Consider the following 25,259-nt stretch of genomic DNA (forward strand, 5'->3'; position numbering starts at 1 on the left):
GAGTGATCTATACAGAAAAGCCAAATATTTTGAAATTTTCATGCTGACATGAGTGATCACTGCAATTGTGTCTTGAGAGTTCCAAATGTGTTCTTGTAATAGAGTTTGTACAGCAATTTCCAGCTTCCAGGAATGCGTGGGAGATTTCCACTCAACCTAATTCTGAGGTCAGGAGCACCTTCAACCACTCTCTTGATTTTATGGATGTCATGTTAATTGTTCTAATACTTAACTTGACAACAACTGAAAATTGTTAAAAAATTACACACTTTTGTTTTTAAACGATTGTGAATTTATTTCTTTTTATCAGATCTTCTAAAACTGAGCTTCCTGAAAACTACCAGAAAATACAAGTGGGCATACGATATGGTTTAGAAAGTACAATTTTTCTGCCCTTTAAGAGGCTGAAAAAAGTAGCACAAGTTTAAATTATAGATTGAAATTCAATTATTTGTTATGAAAACCTTCCAAATATTAGATGTCAAAGGGTAGGCTGGATGAATGTAGAAGGAACCGAGGTTGAGTCATAAAATCTGTTCAAAAGGGATAATATTACATTTATTATTACTTTATTTTTAAATGACCAGGTAAATTGAATTTCTAAGCTCTGATTTGAGTTGAAAAATTTTAGTTCTGAAGAAAAAAGTCCATATTCAAAGAAAGTCTAAATGTCATAGCTAACGAAAAGTATCAAAAGCTAAGAAATAAGTTTTCAGAGGTAGAAAAACACTCATCAGTTTTTGGGAGTTCACACTCAAAGAACTTATTTTAAAAGGTAGATTTCTCCACCATATAAAGACTACAGTCTTTTAAAAGGTAGAAAAAGAGGTAGTCATTTGAGGATCTTTTATTATTTGTTTAGAGCTATCCATTCACAGAGATGTCACTTTCTCCCCAATACTTCTCTGTCACCATGACAAATTTGTTAAAGAAAAAAAAAACTTTTGGGTAGAAAAATGTTGAAAGTTGTATACTTGAGCATCTTTTGGATATATGCTTAGAAGTGGTATAGCTGGATCTTCAGGTAGCACTATTCCTAATTGTCTGAGAAAGTTTGACTTCCAAAGTGGTTGTACAAGTTTACATTCCCACCAGCAATGGAGGAGAGGTCCCCTTTCTCCACATCCTCTCCAGCATGTGTTGTCACTTAACATTTTGATCTTAGCCATTCTAATGGGTGTAAGGTGAACCTTCAGGGTTGTTTTGATTTGCATTTCCCTTATGACTGAGGACACTGAACATTTCTTTAAGTGTTTCTCTGTCAGTTGATATTCCTCTATTGAGAATTTTCTGTTTAGCTCTCTGCTCCTTTTTTTAATTGGGTTACTTCATTTGTTGCTGTTTAACTTCTTGAGTTCTTTATATATTCTGGATATTAGCCCTCTGTCACATAACGGGTTGGTGAAGATCCTTTCCCAGTCTGTAAACTGTCCTTTTCTGATAACAGTGTTCTTTGCTTTTCAGAAGCTTTTCAGTTTCATGAGGTCCCATTTATTGATTGTTGATCTTAGAACCTGTGCTGCTGGTGTTCAGTTTAGGAAATTGTCTCCTGTTCAAATGAGGTCAAGGCTCTTACCCTCTTTTTCTTCTAACAGGTTTAGTGTGTCTGGTTTTATATTGAGGTCTTTGATCCACTTGGACTTCAGTTTTGTGCAGGGTGTGTATGGGTAGATTTGCATTTTTCTACATGTAGACATCCAGTTAGACCAGCACCATTTGTTGAAGACGCTATCTTTTTTTCTTCCATTGTATGGTTTTGGCATCTTTGTAAAAAATCAGGTGTCCATAAGTGTGTGGGTTTATTTCTGGGTCTTCTATCCGAGTCCATTGATCCACCAGCCAGTTTCAATGCCAGTACCATGCAGTTTTTATTACTGTTGCTCTATAGTACAGCTTGAGATTAGGATTGGAGATACCTCCAGAAGATCTTATATTGTAGAGGATTGTTTTAGCGATTCTGGGTTTCTTATTATTCGATATGAAGTTGAGAATTTTTCTTTCAAGGTCTGTAAAGAATTGTGTTGGTAATTTGATGGGAATTGCATTGAATCTGTAGATTGCTTTTGGTAAAATGGCCATTTTTACTGTGTTAATCCTGCCAAGCCATGAGCACGGGAGATATTTTCATCTTTTGATAACTTCTTCTATTTCTTTCTTCAGAGACTGGAATTTTTTTTTTATACAAGTCTTGTTCAACCATGTTTGTAGCAGCTTTATTTGTAATAGCCAGAAGCTAGAAGCAACACAGATGTCCCTAAATTGAGGAATGGATACGGAAATTGTGGTACCTTTACACAATGTACTCAGCAATTAAAAACAAGGAAATCATGAAATTTGCAGGCAAATGGTAGGAACTAGAAAAGATCATTCTGAGTGAGGTATCCCAGAAGCAGAACGACACACATGGCATATACTCACTTATAAGTGGATATTAGACATATAATATAGGATAATCATACTAAAATCTGAACACCTAAAGAAGCTAATCCAGAAGGAGGATTAAGGGTAAAATGCTCAATCTTCATTCAGAAAGGCAAACAGTATGTATATAGGAAGAGGGAGAAAACAGGGAACAGGACAGGAACCTACCACACAGGGCCTCTGAAAGACTCTACCCTGCAGGGTATCAAAGCAGATGCTGAGACTCATAGCCAAACTTTGGGCAGAGTGCAGGGACTCTTATGAAAGAAAGGAGAGATAGAAAGCCCTGGAGAGGACAGGAACTCCACAAGGATAGCAACAAAAATATCTGGCCACAGGAGTCTCTTCTGAGACTGATACTCCAACTCCTTGGTTGGAGTATCAGTCTCAGAAGAGACTGATGGAGTTAACCTAGAAACCCTACACAGTTGTAGCCCATAGCAGCTCAGTGTCCATGTTCTTTCCCTAGTAATGGGAACAGGGACTGTCTTTGACATGAACTCAGTGGTTGGCTCTTTGTTTAGCTCCTCTTGTTGGGGAGCAGCTTTACCAGGCCACAGAGGAGGACAATGCAGCCAGTCCAGATGAAACATGATAGAAAAGGGTCAGATGGAAGGGAACGAGGACCCATCCTATCCATGGACTAGGGGAGGGGCATGGGAGAAGGTGAAGGATGGAGGGTGAGTTTGGGAGGGAAAGAGGAAGGGGGCTACAGCTGGGATACAAAGTGAGTAAACTGTAATTAATAAAAAAAAATAAATGAATTTAAGAAATGTTAAAAGTTGACATGACATTGGCAATGAAGAATCAGAAATGGTTTGAGGTTTTTCTTAGAATTTTTAATGGAAAATTTCCTTGATATTTCTCTATCATCTTTAGAACTCTGAGTTATTGCACTGCCGTACTTAATACCATCTTGGCAGACACTTCCATCTTGTCTTTCTTTGTACCTGACAGGATTTGTGTTTTGGTTTTCTTACCCACTAGCAGTGCTTCACGTTCAGACTTGATTGGACTGCTGGTCATGGTCTTCTCAAGAGGGTAGTCACTTTCCTGGCTTGATGCACACAGTCTAGAAGCACAGTTTTCCTGTAGGAATAACATGCTCCCTGGGTCAGTTCACCTTATTTAGCCAAAGAGTTGGTTTCAATTAATTATATAATAGATAACTTTTATTAAAAAATGAAAGGTAAATTCCCACTATATTGCCCAGTCTGTTCTCAAATTCTGAAACACAAGTGATCCTTCCATCTCAGCTTTCTGCTCAGCTAGGATGACAGATGCATGTCTCTGTGCCCAGCAAAAAGGTCCACAAAAGCAACATAGTACCATCAAAACAACACCGTCGAGTTTGGATTACTGAAAATATAAATTAAGACACCATAGATAATCCAAACTACCCTTTAATCACATTTATTTTGTGTGTTTGTGTTTGTGTGCCATGGTACACACTATGGTACACTTGTGGAGGTCAAATGACAGCTTGTTGTTGTTGGTTCTCTCCTACCATGTAGATCCTGGGAACTGAACTTACATCTTCAAGCTTCACAGCAAGTAAAACTACCAGCTAAGCCATCTCACTGGTTCCAAAGCATCTTTATATGGCTTCAAAATGCAGACGGATACCTTTATTGTCACCAACTGTGTTTTTCTGGCTTCATCATTCTTAGCTCTATATAAGTAATCTTGGGAAGTAAAAATCAATGCTATTGTTTATTACATACTAGGTATGTATAATACATGTATTATACTAGGTATAATACATACTAAGTATGTATAATACATATATTATCAGCATCATACAGATGAGGAAAGCAAGGAAAAGATAAATTGGATGTGTTTGTTAGAATTTCATTGTTAGGAAATGGAAATAGGAGAGTTAGCATTTCCTCTCAGGCTATATTCATTATTATTCTCTTCTCTCTCTCTCTCTCTCTCTCTCTCTCTCTCTCTCTTTCAATGTTAGGTTCTTATTTTGCTCATGGCAAGTCCAGAATCTGAATAGAGAATATGTGATATAGCCATTCTACTAAGGTATCAATCCTGGCTTGTGAACTAGAAATTAATAAAAGCTGGAGGGGATGGGAACTCCACAAGCAGAGCAACAGAACAAGATAATTTGAACACAGGGAACTTCCCAGAGACTCATACTCCAACCAAGGACTATTCATGGAGATAACCTAGAACTCCTGCACAGATGTAGCCCATGGCAGTTCAGTGTCCAAGTGGGTTACATAATAATAGGAAGAGGGACTGCCTCTGACATAATCTGATTGGCCTGCTCGTTGATCACTTCCCCCTGATGGGGGAGCAGCCTTACCAGGCCACAGTAGAGGACAATGCAGCCACTTTTGATGAGAACTGATAGACTAAGATCAGAAAGGAGAGGAGAACCTCCCCTATCAGTGGACTTGGGGAGTGGCATGCATGCAGAAAAGGGAGGGAGGGTGGGATCGGGAAGGGAGGAGGGAGGGGCTTATGGGGGGATACAAAATGAATAAAGTGTAATTAATAAAAAATTAAAAAAAAAGAAATGAGAAAACTAAAAAAAAACAAAAACAAAAACAAAAAAAACCCTGTTCCCCCGGAGTTGGGGGTCCCTTGTTCTTTTAAAGGGCAGCCACCCAGCTAGAAATGCAAAAAAAAAATAGAAATTAGAACCTTTCTCTATAGACTAGAGATTATGTTTCTCTTCTATAGTTAAGTTAAAGTTCAGTTAAAATATTTCTGACTATAATTGTCAGTTGCTTTCTATGTTGTAGAGATTTTTCTGAGTGCATCAGTTTGGTTTTATGAGATAGTCGGATGAAATCCCTACCTGGCAGGCACTGAATTTGAAAAGTATTTCTCTACTGTTTGTGAATCTTTCTGACTTCAAGTGTGGGGGAAAATATCTTTCTATATTGTAGAGATGAAGTAAGAGCTTACACTGGAAGAAATAAAAAAAAATTCTTGCTTCAATCTCACTGTTTTAGTCTTTTACTATTATAAAAGAACACCCTGGGGGAATGCTGGGCAGGGAGTGACAGCAGACCATGATTCAGATACTCTGTCACTTCTTCCCTTCCCAAAGTTCTCAGCAGGGGCTACATTTCTGTGTTCTTGAAAGGTGTCTTCAAAGCTACCCAGATACCAGTTTAGAATGAAATGATTGTTGTATGTATGCTACAAGACATGTTGCTTTATGTCACATCTGATAAGTGGATATTAGACATATAATATAGGATAAATATACTAAAATCTGTATGCCTAAAGAAGCTAAGCAAGAAGGAGGACCCTGTGTAAGATGATCAATCCTCACTCAGAAAGGCAGACGGGACAGATATCTGAAGAGGGAGAAAACAGGGAACAGGACAGGAGCCTACCACAGTGGGACTCTGAACAATTCTATCCAGTTATATCCAGCAGGGTAGCAAAGCAGATGCTGAGACTCATAGCCAAACTTTGGGCAGAGTACAGGGAATCTTACAAAAGAAGGGGGAGATAGAAAGCCCTGGAGGGGACAGGAGCTCCAAAAGAAGAGCAATAGAACCAAAAAATCTGGGCACAGGAGTCTTTTCTCAGATTGATACTCCAACTAAGGATGATTCATGGATATAACTTAGAACCCATGCACAGATGTAGACTATGTCAGCTCAGTGTCCAAGTGGGTTTTCTAGTAATGGGAACAGGGACTGTTTCTGACATGAACTCAAGGGCTGGCTTTTTGATCACCTCCTGCTGAGGGGGTAGCAGCCTTATCAGGCCACAAAGGAAGACATTACAGCCAATACTGATAAGACCTGATAGGCTATCATCAGATGGAAGGAGAGGAGGACCTCTCCTATCAGTGGACTTCGGGTGTGGCATGGGAGAGGATCAGGGAGGGGGCTACAGCTGGAATACAAAGTTAATAAACTATAATTAATAATAAAACTAAATAAACAAAAAATACAAAAAAGTCCTGTATCATTTTTTAAAATATTTTTTATATTAATCACAGGTTGTTTACTTTGTATCCCAGCCATAGCCCCCTCCCTCATCTCTTCCCTGCCCCTTTCCAAGTCCACTGATAGGGGAGGTCCTCCTACCTTTCCATCTGACCCTAGCTTATCAGGGCTCCTCAGGACTGGGTGCAACCTCCTCCTCTGTGGCCTAGCAAGGCTGCTCCTCCCTCAGGGTGGGAGGAGGTCAAAGAGCCAGCCATTGAGTTCATGTCAGAAATAGTCCCTGTTCCCCTAACTAGGGACCCACTTGGATACTGAGCTACCATGTGATAATTTCTAAGGCAGGGGTTCTGCATTTGCCTTAACTCCTTTACAACCTTAAGTGACCCAGTAAGCCATTTAAATGTGGGCCCTTAACAGGCTGAGTTTGATTTAAGATATTCAAATTTTCTGAAAAGTCTTAGATATCTTAAATGAAACTGGCTCAACTGAACCAGATTTCACATTTATCATGGTTGGCATTAAACAAATTAGAAGCAAGATTAGAAGATGTTTATTTCCTTGAACTTCATTAGCAGATTCAAGGAGGTAGATTTTTTTTTTTAACAGAAGATAGACATAAGTGACACTGTTGCATTGTAAAACATGGCCAATAGCTCATACTGTGGCTTACTGTCAAGAAACCCAAACAAAATAAAAAATAAACCAAAGCTTGCTGCTTGCCTTTCAACCTGAAATTATTTTCCTAGTTTAATGTAGTCTGATGATCTTTTGCTTCCTAACCTAATTGTGTCAGGTTGAAATAGCTGGTCACAAATTAGCTTCACAGAGAAAAACAATTTGTAACGATCTGTCATGAATTCTTCTAAAAGAAGTTTGCCTAAAGTAACAGAAAAAAAAAAATCTGCTTCACTGTTTTATGATTACAAGTTGGTTATCTCTTGTCCTCTTCAGCTGTCATTTTGAGGTATATTTCATCTCAGATGAGAAACACTTGTCATTAAGCACAATATAAGTTTCTTCTGTGCCATTTGACCGCTTGTTTCTTGAAACAAAATTCTGCACAAAGCAGAAAGCAGCCTTTACCAAAAATGTACTTAAGTCAATTTGTAATGGCAATCTAAAGAGTGATGATAAGTGTGCTATCAGCAGGGCAGCCCCTTGTCTATCTAGGGTCTGTTGGTTACATGGTGCATTTTATACAGGAAGAGGAATAGAGCTACGTTACAGCTCTGGGACAATTTAGAAAGTCTGATAGCATGAGGAAAGTCCTGATGGCACAGCAGATTTGGCACTTTTCAATTGAATGCTTGATAAATGAATTTCTCTGGGACTGTGCTCGTTTCTTTAATAGCACCCATAAAAGTGGAAAGTGAGTTGATTTTATGATGTGGAAGGATTAAAAGCATATTGCAAATGGCCTCTGAAAGAAAACATTTTCAATCATTTGTTTCAACTATACCAAGGTTGCCAGTTCCTACTGGCTCTCTCGGGCACAACCCCATGCTAGTAAATACATTCATGGCCTGTATGTGTTTGGTCTTCCTAAGCCAAGCAAGGAAGATCAACAATAGCAGTTCTTGCAGAAGTGTACCATTGCTGTTGTTGGACTTTTGGTCCAAGATTCTACATTTCCTCTTCCTTCTCAAATATTCACAGCAGGGAGTTCTGGTTAAGGAGTCATTTTTTCCCCCCAGAGCACATCTTCAGCTGAATACTGAGGCATATGAGACTGGAGGGTATGACACATAGACATCAGGAGAGTTTACACATCAAAAAGAGACACATCTTGGTTGTGATCCACAGACCCATCCAAATATTAAAAACAAACAAAAAACAACAACCAAACAATTCTCCTAGTTGTTTTCAATGTGTCTTTTTTTTTTTTTTTCAGGCTCTCACTTGATTTAGTGTCACCTTCCCTTCTTTGTTGCTATTATCTGGTTTTAAAAAAATCTGTGTCCTTGTTTCTCTACATTTTGGTGTTGGTTATTTTTTGTTTGTTTGTTTTGAGACAGGGTCTCAAACTTAGGCTGGCTCCTGACTTGCTATGTAACTGAGAGTGACATTGAACTCCTGATTCTCCTGCCTTTTTTCCTAAGGCTTAGGATTCAGATGCCTGACTTGGTGTTGATTGTTACTCTAACCTATGGCTGCTCATGATCATGTAGACAGAATGGGTATAAAGAGCTGTCAATGTTTTAGCTGCATTTCTGCATTAATGAAATGTTCAGTAAATGGTATGCTCAACTGGAAAGATGGAACTTCAAATGAGGAATGGACTATCAGATTGTTTCCTCATTAATGATTTATGGGACAGGGCTCAGCCTACTGTTGGTGGTACCACTTTTGGGAAGATGGTCCTGACATTGTATAAAAAGCAAATTGAGCGAGCCATGGAGAGAAAGCTAACCAGTAAGTAACATTTTTTTCATGGTCTCTGCTACAGTTCCTAACTCTAGGTTCCTGTCTAGATTTCCTGCCTTGACTGACCTCCATAATGGATTTGAAGCTGTAAAGGAAAATAAACCCTTCTCCAAGTTGCTTTTGGTCACAGTGTTTATCACAGCAATGGGAAGCAAACCAGAACACACAGGCTTTTTATGTTGTTACTGGTGTGAGGAGATGATGAAAACACGGAGGAACTATGCAGTATGATCTTCTTCAACGGCCATAATAGGGAAAAATGGTAGTTGGAATGACTTTTTGTTCACTGAAAAGTATATAAACCAGAACCTTTAGAAATGCTAAGTACACATACTTAAAAGCAGAATTACTGCAGAAAATGACTTTTTTGTTTGGTTGGATTTTGAGACAGGGTTTTTCGAAAAAGGATTTGTGTGTCCTGAAACTTGCTTTGTAGACCAGGCTGGCTTTGAACTAACAGAGATCCACCTGCCTCTACCTCACAAATTGTGGGCTTACAGATGTGCACTACTATGCCTGACCCAGATAGGGACTTTTAATTCCTACCCAGCGGTATTTCATATTGATTTCTGATGCTGACACTTCTAAGATGTTTTTATGGTCACTGAAAGGGGGAAAGGGTAAAAGAAAAAGATTGATGTAGGATTCATGTACCTTTTCTTGAAGATTTTCCAACATTTTTTCCACCTGTAATTTGTCATCTTTGATTTTGTCAAGTTCAGCTTCTTTCTTTTTGTATTCTTCTTGGACTTTGAGCAGATGCTTCAGGAGAGATCACAAATAATTACATCACTCATTTAGGCTTCACTTCATGCATAATCTCTGGCCGAGATTAGTTATCAGGTGAACTAGCCTCAATTAACCCTCCACAAATAGTATCTTTTTCACACAGAGAAAAATTATCTTAGAAAATAAACTTTTCACTCTTTAAAATTTGGTTCTTAGTATTTCTTCCAAACCAGTTTATTTATTTTTTTCTTTTTTAAAAATTATTTTTATTTTTATTAATTACAGTTTATTCACTTTGTATCCCCCTGTAGCTCCCTCCTTCCTCCCCTCCCTCTTCTCCACCTGTGCCCCTTCCCCAGTCTTCCTCCTCTTCCCTCTGATCCTAGTCTATCAGGTCTTATCAGGAGTAGCTGCACTGTCTTTCTCTCTGGCCTGGTAAGGCTGCTCCCCCTTTAGGGGGAGGTGATCAAAGAGCAGGCCAATCAGTTCCTGACAGAGACAGTCCCTGACCCTATTGCTATGAACCCACTTGGACACTGAACAGCCATGGGGTACCTCTGTGCAGTGGTTCCAGGCCATCTCCATGAGTGGTCCTTGGCTGGAGTATCAGTGTCAAAAAAGGCCCTTGTGTCAAGATTTTTTGGATCTGTTGCTCTCCTTGTGGAGCTCCTGTACTCTCCAGGTCTTACTATCTCCCCCTTCTTTTATAAAATTACCTGCACTCTCCCCAAAGTTTGGCTGAGTCTCAGCATCTGCTTGCTACCCTGCTGGATAAAACTGGATAGAATCGTTCAGAGTCCCATTGTGGTAGGCTCCTGTCCTGTTCCCTGTTTTTTCCCTCCTCTGATGTCCATCCTCTTTGTCTTTCTGAATGGGGATTAAGTAACTTATCCAGACTCTTCCTTCTTGATTAGCTTCCTTAGGTATACAGATTTTAGTATGTTCATCCTATATTATATGTCTAATATCTACTTATGAATGAGTATATATACCCTGTGTGTCTTTCTGCTTCTGGGATACCTCACTCAGGATGAGCTTTTCCAGTTTTATATTTTATAAAGAACCAGAGAAACTAATAAACACAGTCACTTAGCTTCTTCTCTGTCCTGGCCACAGGTATGAAACCAATACTGTAAAAACTACATCTTGATTATTGCAGAGACATGAACTTAATGTTGAAAAACATTTTTGTGCACTCCTCTGGCTCACCAAGTTTGATTTGTACAGGAAGATAGTCATGGATCCAAATTTCAAATGTTAGTTTTTATGTTAAAAGCAAGGGATGGGATTTATGTTATCAGTAATGGCAAATGACTACTACTTACTGAATTCCCATTTTTTACTAAGTACTTTGCTAAGGGATTTCATGTTCATTGATTCAGATAGAAAGTAGCCAAATTAGATTTAAAGCCAGGCCAGCTAACCCTGGAATTCCTTTGCCTAAATACAAATTTACTATACATCTTTGGAGTGAAAATGGAAAAATGTTGTTCATTTTTTATGGTACTATTTTCCCAATGGAGGAAAAAATCAGAATGAATGAAATTAATTTTTAGGAGGCAAAGACCTCTTGCTGAGATCTTTGCATGTAAGTGACAAAACAGTTTTATGTATAATGCTTTTAAAAGCAACATAAGAAGAGAGAAACAATGATAAAAGTGTTCCCAAGTTCTTACTTTAAGATTGCAAAAGACCAACAGCCAAAACCAAGATACAATGTATGCTATAAAAGCCTTTTGAAGGCTAGCTACAGGGACACTTTTTTGGTAGATAGATCTCTGATATAATTTATGTATTATAATTAAACTCTGTGGTGACAATAAAAGGAAGGTAAGCATTACTTCACACATTTTGCTAATGGGAGTTGAAATATTAATGTGATATTACTCATCAAACAGGAAGACAATGGTGGCAGAAGTAATAACACAGGGATGCTAGTGCCAGAACAGACTCCCTGTTCATCATTTATAATTTCCAACCAGCAATTACTTTGTCCTAGATAATTTCAAGGCACAGACTTGAAATGTATTGCATGATTTAAAATGTAAGGCAGATGGCAGGTAGACTGTCATGACAGAATATGATCAAGTCCTTTCTCAGAAGTACTACTATTCTTTCACTATAGTGAAAGAGGGTGTTCACAGCTTTTAAACTCGAGGCTCACTGTGGTGATGGCCACATCAAATGTTGAACTATTGGCCACGTGTTATTATTCACGAGGTTAACTGAATGCAATTTCGGCTGGATTTAATTATTTCCTTTGATTCAAATGAATCTTTAGTGCTCATTTTATTTTTATTACATGTGTCTGTGTGTGTGCACATGTGCATCCATGCACACAAGTAAGCACCAATGGAGGCCAAAAGAGGTCATCAGATCCCACGAAGCTAGAGGTATAGGTAGTTGTTAGTTGTCTACCATGTCTGCCAGGAACCAAATACCAATCCTCTGAAAGAGCAGCAAGTGCTCTTGTAATCATGGAGTCATGTCCCCAGCCCTTTAATTTAATTTTTATACTTGGAATTATGTGCTTGTAAATTCACATAAATTACTGTGAAAATTAAATAAAAACCAAACTGGTATTATAATCTTAAAGCACTGATATTTACTACAAGTTCCCCATTCCATGATAATCAAGATGAGATGTTTTGTTATTTTTTCTAAGACTGTATTCTGTTGTTTTAACCAAGCATATACATATTCTTCATCATTTTATCATATGTAAGTAACTGAGGCTTTTTATAAAGACTTCTAACATTATCTATATCCTGGAGTAACTTTTGATCTTTTGGCTTCAGCACACTTGTTTGCAAACAAAGAGTTGATGCTATTCTTCCAGACAGGGCAGGAAAACAAGCTGACCATACCTGTTGCATCCCCTGGAGGGCTTGCTGCAGAAGTTTCAGCTGCTGTTCCTTGTTTGGGTCATCCTCCCGGAGGGCTTTGCCTTGTTCTTGCTTGAGTAGTTCTACCTCATTCCGGTAGGCATCTAGCTGCCAGCGGAGGCTATCATTTTCCTCCTTCAGAGCTTCTGCTTGTGACACTAAGGCTAAGTCAATGGAAGATGGAAAATGTTAAACCTTATGTCTAGATGTCTTTTGGTATACCTGAGTGCTATGAAAACTTGATATTTAAAGTAATATGTAGAAAAGCTGCTTGGTAAGGAATTTTAGTTGTCCACAGTAGTAAAAAATGGACACAAAAGCAGAAAGGATTGCTTTCAAAACTGAAATAGGATTCCACTAGATATATAAATGTCTTCATTGTGGTTCATATTCTCCATACTAGATCTAATTATATGAAAGCATCATTTAATTATTTTCATTTGAAATGGAGAAATTTCCATCAAAATATCAACACATTTTTTACAGACCTTGAAAGAACAATTCTCAATTTCATGTGGATGAACAAAAACAAAACAAAACAAAAAACAGAATAGCTAAAATAATCCTGTACAGTAAAAGGTCTTCTGGAGGTATCTCCATCTCTGATCTTAAGTTGTATTACAAAGAAACAGCAATAAAACCTGCATGGTACTGGCATAGAAACAGAATGGTGGATCAATGGAATTGGGTAGAAGACCCAGAAATAAACCCACAAACTTATGGAAACCTGATCTTTGACAAAGATGCCAAAACCATACAATGGAAAAAAAGATAGCATCTTCAACAAATGGTGCTGGTCCAACTGGATGTCTACATGTAGAAAATACAAATAGATCCATACTTATCACCCTGCACAAAACCAAAATCCATAGATCAAAGACCTGAATGTAAAACCAGACACAATAAACCTGTTAGAAGAAAAAGTGGGGAAGAGGCTTGAACTCATTGGCACAAAAGACAATTTTTTGAACAGAACACCAACAACAACAGGCTCTAAGATCAACAATCAATAAATGTGACCTCATGAAACCGAATGCTTCAGCAAAGAAAAGGACACTGTCATCAGAACAAAATGACATCCTACAGCCTGGAAAACGATCTTCACTAACCCTAGGATTAAATTTACTTAGTTCAAAGGATTAAGGGATTAAGTTAATTTAATACAAGGAATTCACTAATCCAAGGGATCAAGTAGGTGTGTGGGTTTATTTCTGGGTCTTCTCTTCGATTCCATTGACCCACCTGATAGACAGCTACTGTCCAGAATATATATATAAATAACTCAAGAAGTTAAACAGCAACAAACCAAGTAATCCAATTAACAAATGGGGTACAGAGCTAAACAGAGAATTTTCAATAAAGGAATATTGAATGGCAGAGAAACACTTACAGAAATGTTCAACATCCTTAGTCATTCAGGAAATGCAAATCAAAATGAGCCTGAGATTCCACCTCACAACCACCAGAATGGCTAAGATAAAAAACAAAACAAAACAATACAAAACAAAACAAAACACAAGGTCTGAGGCATGATAGAGAGGTTGTGGAGAAAGGGGAACCCTCCTCCATTGCTGGTGGAAATGTAAACTTGTACAACCACTTCGGAAATCAATCTGGTAGTTTCTCAGAAAATTAGGAATAGTGCTACCTCAAGATCCAGCTAGATAGCTCCTGGGCAGATATCCAAAAGATGCTCAACCATACAATAAGGACATTTGCTCAACTATGTTCATGACAGTGTTATTCATAATAGCCAGACTCTAGAAACAACATTTATGTCCCTCAACTGAAGAATGGATGCAGAAATTGTGGTACGTTTGCACAATGGAATACTACTCAGCAATTAAAAACAAGGAAATCATGAAATTTGCAGACAAATGGTGTGAAGTAGAAAAGTCCCGCTTGAGTGAGGTAACCCAGAAGCAGAAAGACACTTATGGTGTATACTCACTTGTAAGTGGATATTAGCCACATAATATAGAATAAACATACTAAAATGTATATTCCTAAAGAAGGCAAACAACAAGGATGACCCTAGGGAAGAGGCTGAAACTTCACTTACAAGGGCAAAAAAGGGTAGACATCAGCAGTAGGAGAAGATGAGGAATAGGACAAGAACTGTCCATAGGGTCCTCTGAAAAACTCTACCCATCAGGGTATTAAAGGAGATGCTGTGACTCATAGCCAATCTCTGGGCAGAGTATAGGGAACCTTTTGGAAGAAGAGGGAGATAGACCTGGAGGGGACAGGAACCCACCTGGGTCCATGGAGGCCTGTAGTGATTGATATTCCAACCAAGGACCATGCATGGAAAGGATCTAGACTCCCTGTTCAGAGGTAGATCATATGCTGCTCAGTTTCCAAGTGGGTTCCCTAGTTAGGAGGGCAGGGGCTGTCTCTGGTATGACCTCAGTGCCCAGCTCTTTTATAACCTGCCCCTGGGGGGTTATAGCCTTGCCAGGCAACAAAGAGGTGATGCAGCCAGCCCTGATGAGACTTGATGGGTTAGGGTCAGATAGAATGGGAGAAGGTCCTCCCCTGTGGGTGGGTGGATTAGGGAAGGGGCATGAGAGGAGAAGAGGGAGGGTGGGTGGTACTGGAAGGAGATGAGGGAAAGTGTTACAGATGGGATACAAAGTGAAAAAAATTGTAAAATAATAAATTTAAACAAAAAATAAAAACAAAAACTTATAATATGAAAAAAATAGCACTATAATGATCAAGTATAGGACTTGTTGCCTAAAAGACAACAATCTCCACAATAATTTTGTTAAAAGATTTTTAAAAACCTAGTACTCACTAATATTATAGAAGAAAAGTAACTGCATGAAAAAAGGTACCATTTCTACTTTCTGTATATGAACAAATCTCCACTTAACCTTACCAATGAGTAAGAACCAGAGCAAACTGAAAACAAACAGCTCTTTTTATGCTTGTTTGTTTGATACAGGATCTTTCTTCATAGCTGTGGCTGGCCTGGAGCTTACTGTGTAGACTAGGCTGGGTTTGAAAACATAGAGAGTGACCTGTCATTGACTCTTGAGTGCTGGTATTAACTGGCCCAACAACTCTTCTTAATGTCTTCAGAGAACTGAGGTCATTCAGCAAACAATTCCTTAAACTAGAGATAGTGACACTGAATGCAAGAAACCACAGCTTATAGAACAAATAAGCAATGAGCAGAAACCTTCATGGGAACCAGTGCTAGGGTAGAGAAACAAACTAAATTACTGGAGGCTCAGTATGGACAAGCCTGTGAATTAAAAATAACAAAAGTGGAGGGGCACACTTTTATGGGTTTCACCTCCAGGAGCTCTACTAGGTCCTCACAGTGCATATCAGAGAAAAAACATCTCTTTCTGCTTCATAGGGAGAAAGGAACAGTTTTGACATTTGAAATGGTAGAACATTCTGTTCTTAACAAGACCTGCCCCCAGGAAAACTATTTTATCTGAACCCTTTGGAGTTTTAAAAATGCATAAATGAACTGAAGAAGGGATGATATTAACTGGTTCTCAACCTGTGGGTTGCAATCCCTTCTGGGGTACATATCAGATATTCTGCATATCAAATATTTATATTACAATTCATAACAGTAGTAAAATTACACTTATGAAGTAGCAATGAAAATAATTTTATAGGCAGGGCTCACTACAACATGAAGTACTGTAGTAAAGTTTTGCAGCATTAGGAAGGCTAAGAACCACTGTTCTAGGTCCTTCCAGCCATCTTGTTCCAGCTAAAGGCTTGGGAACAAATCTGAGAAGCACCAATGAAATTCACTGTTCATGGGCACAGGATTATCAAAAGTCTGAGACTTAGGGCTGAGAAGTACTTCAGACAGTAGAGTGCTTACCTAGCATTCAAGAAGCCTGGGTTTGACCCCAGTGTCACATGAAACCCTGTACAGTGACATATAATTGTAACACCACAACCATTAAGGTAGAGGCAGGAAGATTAAAACTCTGAGGTGATCCACAGGCAAGCTTTATAAGATTCTGTCTCAAAAAAAAAAATAAATAAATAAAACTTAATCATAGAACTGGAAAATGTTTTCCCTCTTCTCCTCTTACAGAAATGAAGGCCCATTTGCTAGTGTTCATTATACCCAGAATAGTAGTATCTGATATTTAACAAAAAATTTAAGGAATAATAAATTTCAAAGACCAGTTTGAGAACACAAAGACACACCAAAACTGACTTAGATATTGCAAGGATGTTCAGGTAAATAGGCAGCACAGAAGAAAAGATGAATAGCATGAGGAGAGTTGGAAACTCTAAGGAAGAATAAGAAATATTAGTCATCAAAAAGCACTGTAACAGGCAGAAGACCTATGGCAGGCCATTAGTAGACTGGACATGGCTAAGGAAAGAATCTCAGATACTGAGGATATAATAATGTAAAAGGCTGTAACTGAAAACATGCCTTAGTCCATGTAGGATGTTATAAAAAAAAAAAACACCAAATGCTATTCAACAGAAACATTTTTAATAGTTTTAGAATAGTTTTAATAGCTTTCATCCAAGATGAAAGCACCAGCTCTTCAGTGTATGGTGAATGCCCATTTCTGGGTTCATAAATGCTATCTTTGTATTCTTATACTAGAAAGGTGCAAGGCATCTCTCCGAGGCCTCTTTCATAAGGGCACAAATGCTAAACACCACCACAAAGCTCTACTACTTAAGCGGTGAATTGTTTTCTACATATGGATTTTGGCCTATATAAACATCCAGGCCATCACAAAAGCAGGGAGGAAAATGACTAAAAGAAAAATAGTATATCCAACAACCTGGTACAACTAGAGAAAGAGTAAGCATACATAATGGGAAGGGGCAAAAGAGAAGAAAAAAAGCAACATTTGAAACAACAATGATTAAACATTTCCCCAAACTTGTGCCATGCACAAAACTATGTTAGATATCCATGAAGCTCATACATCATTAAAATAAATGCCTTCAAATCTACATAAAGTTCAGATAATCAAAACAAAGAAAAACTCTTTAAATAGGCCAGAAGAAAACCAATACCTCACCTACAGAGGAATAAAGGAAAACATTACATAGGATTTCTCAGAATTCTACAAAGCATGAGAATGGAGGAAAATATTTTAGCAAGAAAAAAATATGTTACCAACGTAGAATTTTGTGTCCTGTAAAACGGTGTTCAAATGGAACTAAAAATAAACAAAGATTTCTTAGCTAAATAAAAACTGAAGGAGAATTTTGACAGTAAGCCTTCCCTGAAAGTAATATTAAAGAAGTTGTTCAAAGCAAAGAAAATGATCTAGTTCAGAAATTCAGATCTACACAAAGAAAAGAATATAAAAGATGAGTAAGTGATGGGAAAATAACTTTTATTTTTTTCTTATTAAGTGATCTAGAGTATAATGCTCAAAATTGCAGGAGTGACAATGCAGACACTTACCAACGCTTCTGTACACGTGAAATGAATGATAGCAGTGATGTATGGGATGAGAGAGGACTTGGAAATATTTTGTAATTAATGGATACTTGCATAATCTGAAGCCATATAGAGAAGGGTGTAACTAATATATGGAAGAAAGAGAAAAAGTAGAGGAAAATTCTTGATTAAAACCATACAAAGAATAAAAAGTATGGAGTACAAATTAAGAGGGGAGAACAAGGACAATGCAAAAAAAAAATGTGCAACAAATATGGTAGCTTTTACTCAGCCATACCAGCAATCATTTCAAATGTCATTGAGCTAAATATACCAACCAAAAGACAGAGATTGTCACAAGAGTGGTTAAAAAACATCCTTCACCATGAAAGATTACACATATCTATATTGTCAGGACTCATGAGGCCACAGCAGGATGATAGCTTCACGTTTGAGGCCAATCATAGTAATTTCTTTTTAATGAGCAGTCTATTCTCCAAATTTAATTAACAAAGCAAGCCCTTTATAGACTACTTTCTATGAATGCATACCTTAGTTCTTGGCCTTACTGAATCCCACATTGTGAAATAAAGAAAAAATATAGAATGGTCATAAATGTAAACTAAACTGAATGATGTGCTTTTTGTGCCTTCAAGCCATTTACAGATGAAGTATAATAGCCAAAAGCATTAGCCCCACAACTTATTCAGATATAAGCCAGGCCATTTATTAATTGTGATACAAAGTAGTCAGTCAGGGTTACATGATGAGACTTTTTTTTTTCAAACGAAAACAAGAACAAGATGCAAACAAAAATTAATGTCCCCAACCATACAAAGACTCAACCATTTGAACCATAAGAAATATACTTTAAATGTAAAGCATACATAAATAGAAAGTAAAGGAATGGAGAAAGATAACACCATTTTAATAGTAATTAAAAGTAGATGTAGCCACGGTGATTTAACAACTTACTTTTAAATAACACACAGGTCGAAGAAGAAATTACAATGCTTCAAACTAAGTAAAAAAGAAAGCACCATTTCTTTAAATCTGTGAGGTGTGGCAAAGTGGCTCTTTGAGGGAAATTTGTAGTAAGAAATGCTTATGGGAGAAAAAGATCTATAATAACTGGGAAACTTGCTACCTCAGGAAATTAGTGAAAAGAATAAATTAAACAAGTTAAAAGAGGCCAATCTGAAAGTGTTCCACACTAGTTTATTCCTGTTACATGACATTCTGGAGAAGGAAACACCATGGAGACAACAAAGAGTCATAGCTGTCAAAGGTTACCAGCGACAGATAAACACCAGGCAGAAAACAAACTTTAGGGCAGTGAAACCATTTTGTATGCTACCACCATAGAGGAGACATGTTATTATACATGTGTTAAAACCTGTAAAATGCTGTATACTACCCACACCAGAGGGGCCCTAGTATAAGCTATAGACTTCTAGTGATGATGTGCCAGTGAAGGCTCACTCACTGAGATAAATATACCATAATGGCGGGAGAGGTTGATGGGGGTGGTGTAGACTTTCTCTGTAGATACAAGGATTAGAAGGAGTCTTTATTTTCCCTTTTACTCTGAACCAATATATCTTTTTTCCTTTTTTAATTATTTTTTATTAATTACACTTTATTCATTTTGTATCCCCCCATAAGCCCCTCCCTCCTCCCCTCCTTACCCACCCTCCCTCCCCTTTCTGCATGCATGCCCCTCTCCAAGTCCACTGATAGGGGAGGTTTTCCTCTCCTTCTTTCTGATATTAGTCTATCAGGTCTCATCAAAAGTGGCTGCATTGTCCTCTTCTGTAGCCTGGTAGGGCTGCTCCCCCCTCAGGGGGAGGTGATCAAAGAGCAGGCCAATCAGATTATGTCAGAGGCAGTCCCTCTTCCCATTACTATGGAACCCACTTGGACACTGAACTGCCATGGGCTACATCTGTGCAGGGGTTCTAGGTTATCTCCATGAATAGTCCTTGGTTGGAATATGAGTCTCTGGGAAGTTCCCTGTGTTCAAATTTTCTTGTTCTGTTGCTTTCCTTGTGGAGTCTTTTAAGAGAAAATTTATTAATAAAAATAAAGATGCATGGAGAAACCTACCTCAAATTTCACTATTTATGAGTTTGTACATATTTTCAAGGTCAAAATTATAAAGCCTATTTCCAAATATTTAGCCACAGGAATGTCATTAATCTAACAAACACTTATTGAGCACTCTCCCTATTCCAGGTTCATGACTATGGTAAAAATAGGTGATTCCATTAATCTCCATTTTTTTTCCTACTACATCAATGGAAACATTTCCTTTTTTTGTGGTGTTAGGCATGAGTTTCACCACTAAGATATACTCCCCTCCACTTCTTCAAAATGCCAGTAGAACATGAGCTCTAGAAATGGAGATATCAAGCTGGACCCAAATTACAAAACTGTATATTAGGTTTGAAAAGGCAACTGGACAAAGATATGTACTTTCTCAGCTGTCTATGGGGTGGGGGGTTGGTTGGTAGAAAGTAAAAGAAAAATAGTGAAATCAAACAATAAAAAAGGATCTATTCTAATAAATGGTGTAAAAATCAAACTTCAAAGGAAAGTTTTTGAGGCCATGGAACATGTTGCAGCCATGATTACTGCAGGCAGCTACTGGAAAGGCAATGTTTGAAGCTACAGGCGTAAGAAGATGAAGATACATTAGAGACCTCAGGCTGTTTGAGATGTCAGAACATGAAGTGTTCATTTAGGAAAACTACAGGTAAGGAACAGACCCAGCCCAGGAGAGTACCATGTGGACTGCAGATGGAAGGATTTAATGTCTTTCCTGCTGGATTTTGCTCATTTTGGTTACATCTCTCCCTTCCGTTTTTAGTGGAAATAGCACCATCCTGTAGACTGGTTGCTCATATGGAGCCAAAAGGGAAAAAGAAGGCTGTAACTCAAGCGGTCCTCTCTCTGCAAGCAACTCAGCTATGTCTTCTTTGATCTGATGGACCAAAACAGCTTAAACTTTGAGAAGCAATCCCTGTCCTCTTAAAAACAACACAAAAGATTGATGAAGGATTTTAAAGGTTCAACCTCTGTGCAACGAATATGGTTTACAAAGATGAGTTATAGATAGAAAGAAACTTCTTGATTTTAGGTAGTTTCAGAAAGTCCAGGCTGGCTTTGAACTCACTATGTAGCCAAGTATGATCTTAAATTCTTGATTCTCCTGCCCTTCTTCCCAAGTGCTGAGACTCCAAGCATATGCAAATATGTCTAGATTTAAAGGGAACTCTATCCTGAGGCTAAGACATACCTTATTCTTAAAAGGAATCTGCCTTAAGGGAGAACTGATTTTAATTATTTCTATATACATATGGATGCTATGCCTTTAAAGAGACAGCCATTATAGAGACTTGCATTCCTAGACCTCTAAATATTATTATCTAACCTTTCTATCTCACAGTGGTTGGGACACTTTTCATCAGGCACTCACAGCACCAAAGAAAGATGATTTAAGTGATTAGTGTGTGAACAAAACGGTACATGAAAAGGGACATTAATCATCTGTCAAACAGAGGAAGCAATATTTACTTTGTTTTCTGGATCAGTATAAAAGACAGTATATCTGGAGTATATAAAGACAGTATAAAAGACAGTATATAGCTGGAGTTGGGCTGCACAGCATATAGAATCCTCTGTACAACATAATTTCCGTAGATGGATGATGGATATTTGTTTGTTTCTACTCTGGTTTGAATGTCAGTTGATGATCCACATGACTCCCCAAAAAAAAAAAAAAAAACCCACAAAAAACAATAACATTTTATTTTCCTCCTTTTGTTTCTTCCTCTATTACAAGACAATGATTAAGCACATATTCTACATGTCACATGAAGATGCACAACCAAGAAAGAGAAAATCTCTAGTTTGAATGTGAAAATATTTTCTCTCTGAGAAAATGAGGAAGAGAGAGCCTGGTGGAAAGGTCAGGCTGATGAGCACTGACAGATAGCTGGAGGCAAGCAGGAACAGATAAAAAGCTTCTCAGTTTATGCCCATCACTAAACACACACACACACACACACACACACACACACACACACACACACACACACACACACACACACGGTAATGATCATGTATAAAGCCCAGGAAGGGAGGGGGTGCTTCTTTATAAATGTATTTCCCACTCTCTGAAATAAAGGTTTTTGTCATTTTAATGAGGACACAAAGTCTTTCCTTTCACAGACTTAATATTAATTCGGCCCATTCCTGACGTGGGAGCCTTTTGTACATTGCCAGAACACTGAAATTTTCAATATTACCTTTTAATAATATGTTTGAGTAGGTGAAACCATCGGTCTTGATATTGAAGAGCATAGTGTGGTGAATGTATTTATATTCTACCATCACTAACTTTCAGATTCTCTTTTGCATTTTCTATGTAGGAAATTCTTTTCTTTATGCCAATTGCTTCTTAGATCTGAGAGCTGCCACTTTCGCATGACAATATGAAAATATAAAGGCAGCTACCTACTCCTAGAGGAGCCACTGAAAGCAAAATCTACAACATGTATCTGTACAATGAAGAAGCAAAACAGATTTTGTGCAATTAAAAATATTCAATGATGTAAAGAAAACAAACAAACAAACAAAACCAAATAATAACAAGTACAGTAAGTGATTCAGCTACTCTTGGAAAGTTTTATTATAGGAGATGCTAAAAGATGTTAGAATATGATAGAAAGAAAATGTGTTACGTTTCTTTCAACATCAAGAAACATCTAAGCCCCAGAAAGTCTTAAAGGGTAAAAGCTACAAACAACAGAGAGGGAGATAAGTACAACTGATAGAGGTTGCTGCAAGGTGGTACTAGCAAAATCTCAAATGGTTTTATTGTTCTCACAAAACTGTATGCTGTTTGCCTCTCTATATAAGTATTTCTACTCCACCCAGACTTATGCCAGCATAGATGCATCTGAGACATCATTATTCCTCTCTAGAACACCCACATCCCTCTGTCAAATACAAAATGTTCACTAGTTAATTGTCTCTTTGCCCTTCATCATTCTAAAACTGTTCTCTTTCCTAAATCCTCAGTCTCTTGGAGTAGCCAACATTATCTAGTGTGTTTAGTTGTTTGTTTGTTTTTTGATAGTTTCTACTGCAATGTCCTCAACACCCTATATATATTTTTCTTCAGCCTCCTGAACACCTTTGACCAAGCTGACCGTGTTGATCTGTAACTCACGGTCACTTGACTCAACTTTCTCATGGGTCTCTGAGTACTTTTTTTTTTTATCTTTTTTTTTTCTCATTTATATATTTCATTCACTTTAAATTGCTGTAGCCCCTTCATGCTTTCCTTCCCAGTCTCACCCTCCACCTCCCCTCCCTCCCTTTCCCATCCACCCCAGCTCATCAAGTTGCTTCAGGACTGAATATATCCTCTTCACCTGTGGCCTGTCAAGGCAGTCCCACCAGGGGAAAGTGATCTAAAAGCTAGCAAGTGAGTCCATGTCTGATGCAGTCTCCACTTCCCTTACTAGAGGACTTATATGAAGCCTAAGCTGCCCATCTGCTACGTCTTTGTAGGTGGCCTAAGTCCAGTTCATGCATGGTCTTTGGTTGATGCTTCAGGCTCAGCAAGTCCCTCTGGGCCCTAGTCAGTTGGCTCAGTTGTTTTTCTTATGGAGCTCCTGTCTAGGTTCTTTTCTCTTTCCTCCCATTATTCCCCAAGACTTCCTACTCAAGGAACAATGTTTGGCTGCGAGTCTCAGAATCTGTTTTGAGGTGCTGCTGGTGAGACCCAAGTCAGGGTAGGCTCCTGGGAGGATATGAGGGGATTCAACAGAGACTCCTAGTAGCAGAGGCCATAGAGACTGAAGAAAACATCTTCTAAGTAGACTAGACTTCTAGAAGACTGCAGGAATTACCAACCCACCCACAAAAACTTCAACCCAAAATTTACCCTGCCTACCCGATGTGGAAGGATAAAGAAAGAGTAGATAGAGCAGAGACTGAGAGAACGCCCAACTGATGCTTGGCCCAACCAAAGACCCACCCTATCAGAGAGTGCCAACCTCTGACATTATTAACAATGCTCTGCAAAGCTTGCAGACAGGAACCTGTCAGAGTTGCCCTGAGTACGTTTAAAGGAAGCTGTGGAACTGGGCAGCTAGTTTAATATGGAATCATGTTAGCCCTTGCTGATGAGATCTCTCAACTCTATTTTGTTCCTTCCATGCTTTCTATAATATGTATCTAGTCCTCACTCTCCATGGTCTTATTTCTAAACAGCTTCTGTGATTAATAGATGACTGATCTCTTATAATACACAGAAGTCTGAGTTGCATATATATTTTCAGCTTTCCCCTTTTCTTATCTCAGAGAAAATTTTCCTTAGAATGTAAGTTTGCTTCATCTGAGTTTGGGTGCCTTTTCATTCTTTTTTTTCCCCAGGGTTTCATTTCCACAGTTTCCTAAATGTTCTCACATCTTCTAGTATTGAAGAAGTCACATTCTCCACGATTCTCTTCCCTTTTATTGAACATTAAAAATCAACTTTAAAAAGACACATTTGTAATCCCAGAATTCAGGAGGAAGAGGCAAGAAGAATATTGCAAGTTTGAGATCAACTTGGGCTGTGAGTTTCAGAGCAGTTTGGGCTCACAATAAGACCCTGTTTCCCCATGCCTCCTCCAAATCATAACAACAAGAAAAATTTGTTAATTTCAGTCCATTTGTGTAAGCTCTATTCTATGGCTTACATTGTGCTCCTCCTCACCATCCTAAAGATGAAGAAATTCTAAGAATGGGATCTTGCTCAGTAACAGGGCATTTATAGAAGTAACCAAGTAATACTGTAGTCATTATGGTGGGTCTTAACTAGGCATGACTGGTGCTCTTACAGAAAGGAGAAATTTGGCATGGAGAGAGAGATACATTTCATGTGAGCATCAAGGCAGAGATTCGGGTAATAAATCTGTATGCCAAAGAATACCAATGGTTGCTGCCAAACATCCAGACACTGGGAGATTATGTCCTATGGCTTTCAGAAGGAACTAACTGCTGATACTCCCACCTTATGTTCCCAGTCATCAGAAAATGAAGACAACTCGGCTGTGTTAGTCTTTCACTGTATAGTACTTCATTATTCCAGCTCTAGTGAATGAATATACTCATCTGTTCCATGATCTTTACTTTTCTTCGTCTATATCCCAGCCTTACACTAAAGTGTTTAGAGTCTCTTCCTCTATGAATGGCTCTAGCATCTTCTGACATTTTTCTCCATCTGAGTGTCATCACACTAGCCCCAGTCTTCATCATTTCACAATTCCATTCCTATAACAGAATCTGGCTGGTCTCTCTTTTCCTAAAATAATTTCCTTTCTTTAAAATTTATTTATTTGTTTATTACAGTTTATTCACTTGGTATTCCAGTTGTAGCCACCCCCTCGCCCCCTCCTACTCCAACCCTCCCTC

The 25,259-nt window shown here is 38.2% G+C and overlaps 1 protein-coding gene across 3 annotated transcripts in view; it reads right to left on the bottom strand.

Annotated features, from left to right (window-relative positions):
* The window catches only part of Enox2 (ecto-NOX disulfide-thiol exchanger 2), a 341,843-nt gene that overhangs the window by 4,408 nt on the left and 312,176 nt on the right, over window positions 1-25,259 (bottom strand). For all 3 annotated transcript variants that reach the window (XM_055618080.1, XM_055618078.1, XM_055618081.1), the window contains 3 exons: window positions 12,371-12,552; window positions 9,429-9,536; window positions 3,402-3,510 (listed from right to left, as the gene is read on the bottom strand). In XM_055618080.1, the coding sequence (XP_055474055.1) occupies window positions 3,402-3,510; window positions 9,429-9,536; window positions 12,371-12,552 (399 nt within the window). The remainder of the gene's footprint in view (window positions 1-3,401; window positions 3,511-9,428; window positions 9,537-12,370; window positions 12,553-25,259) is intronic.

Source organism: Psammomys obesus, unplaced genomic scaffold, assembly GCF_907164565.1.
Source record: "Psammomys obesus unplaced genomic scaffold, mPsaObe1.curated_primary_1811, whole genome shotgun sequence".
NCBI classification, from domain to species: domain Eukaryota; kingdom Metazoa; phylum Chordata; class Mammalia; order Rodentia; family Muridae; genus Psammomys; species Psammomys obesus.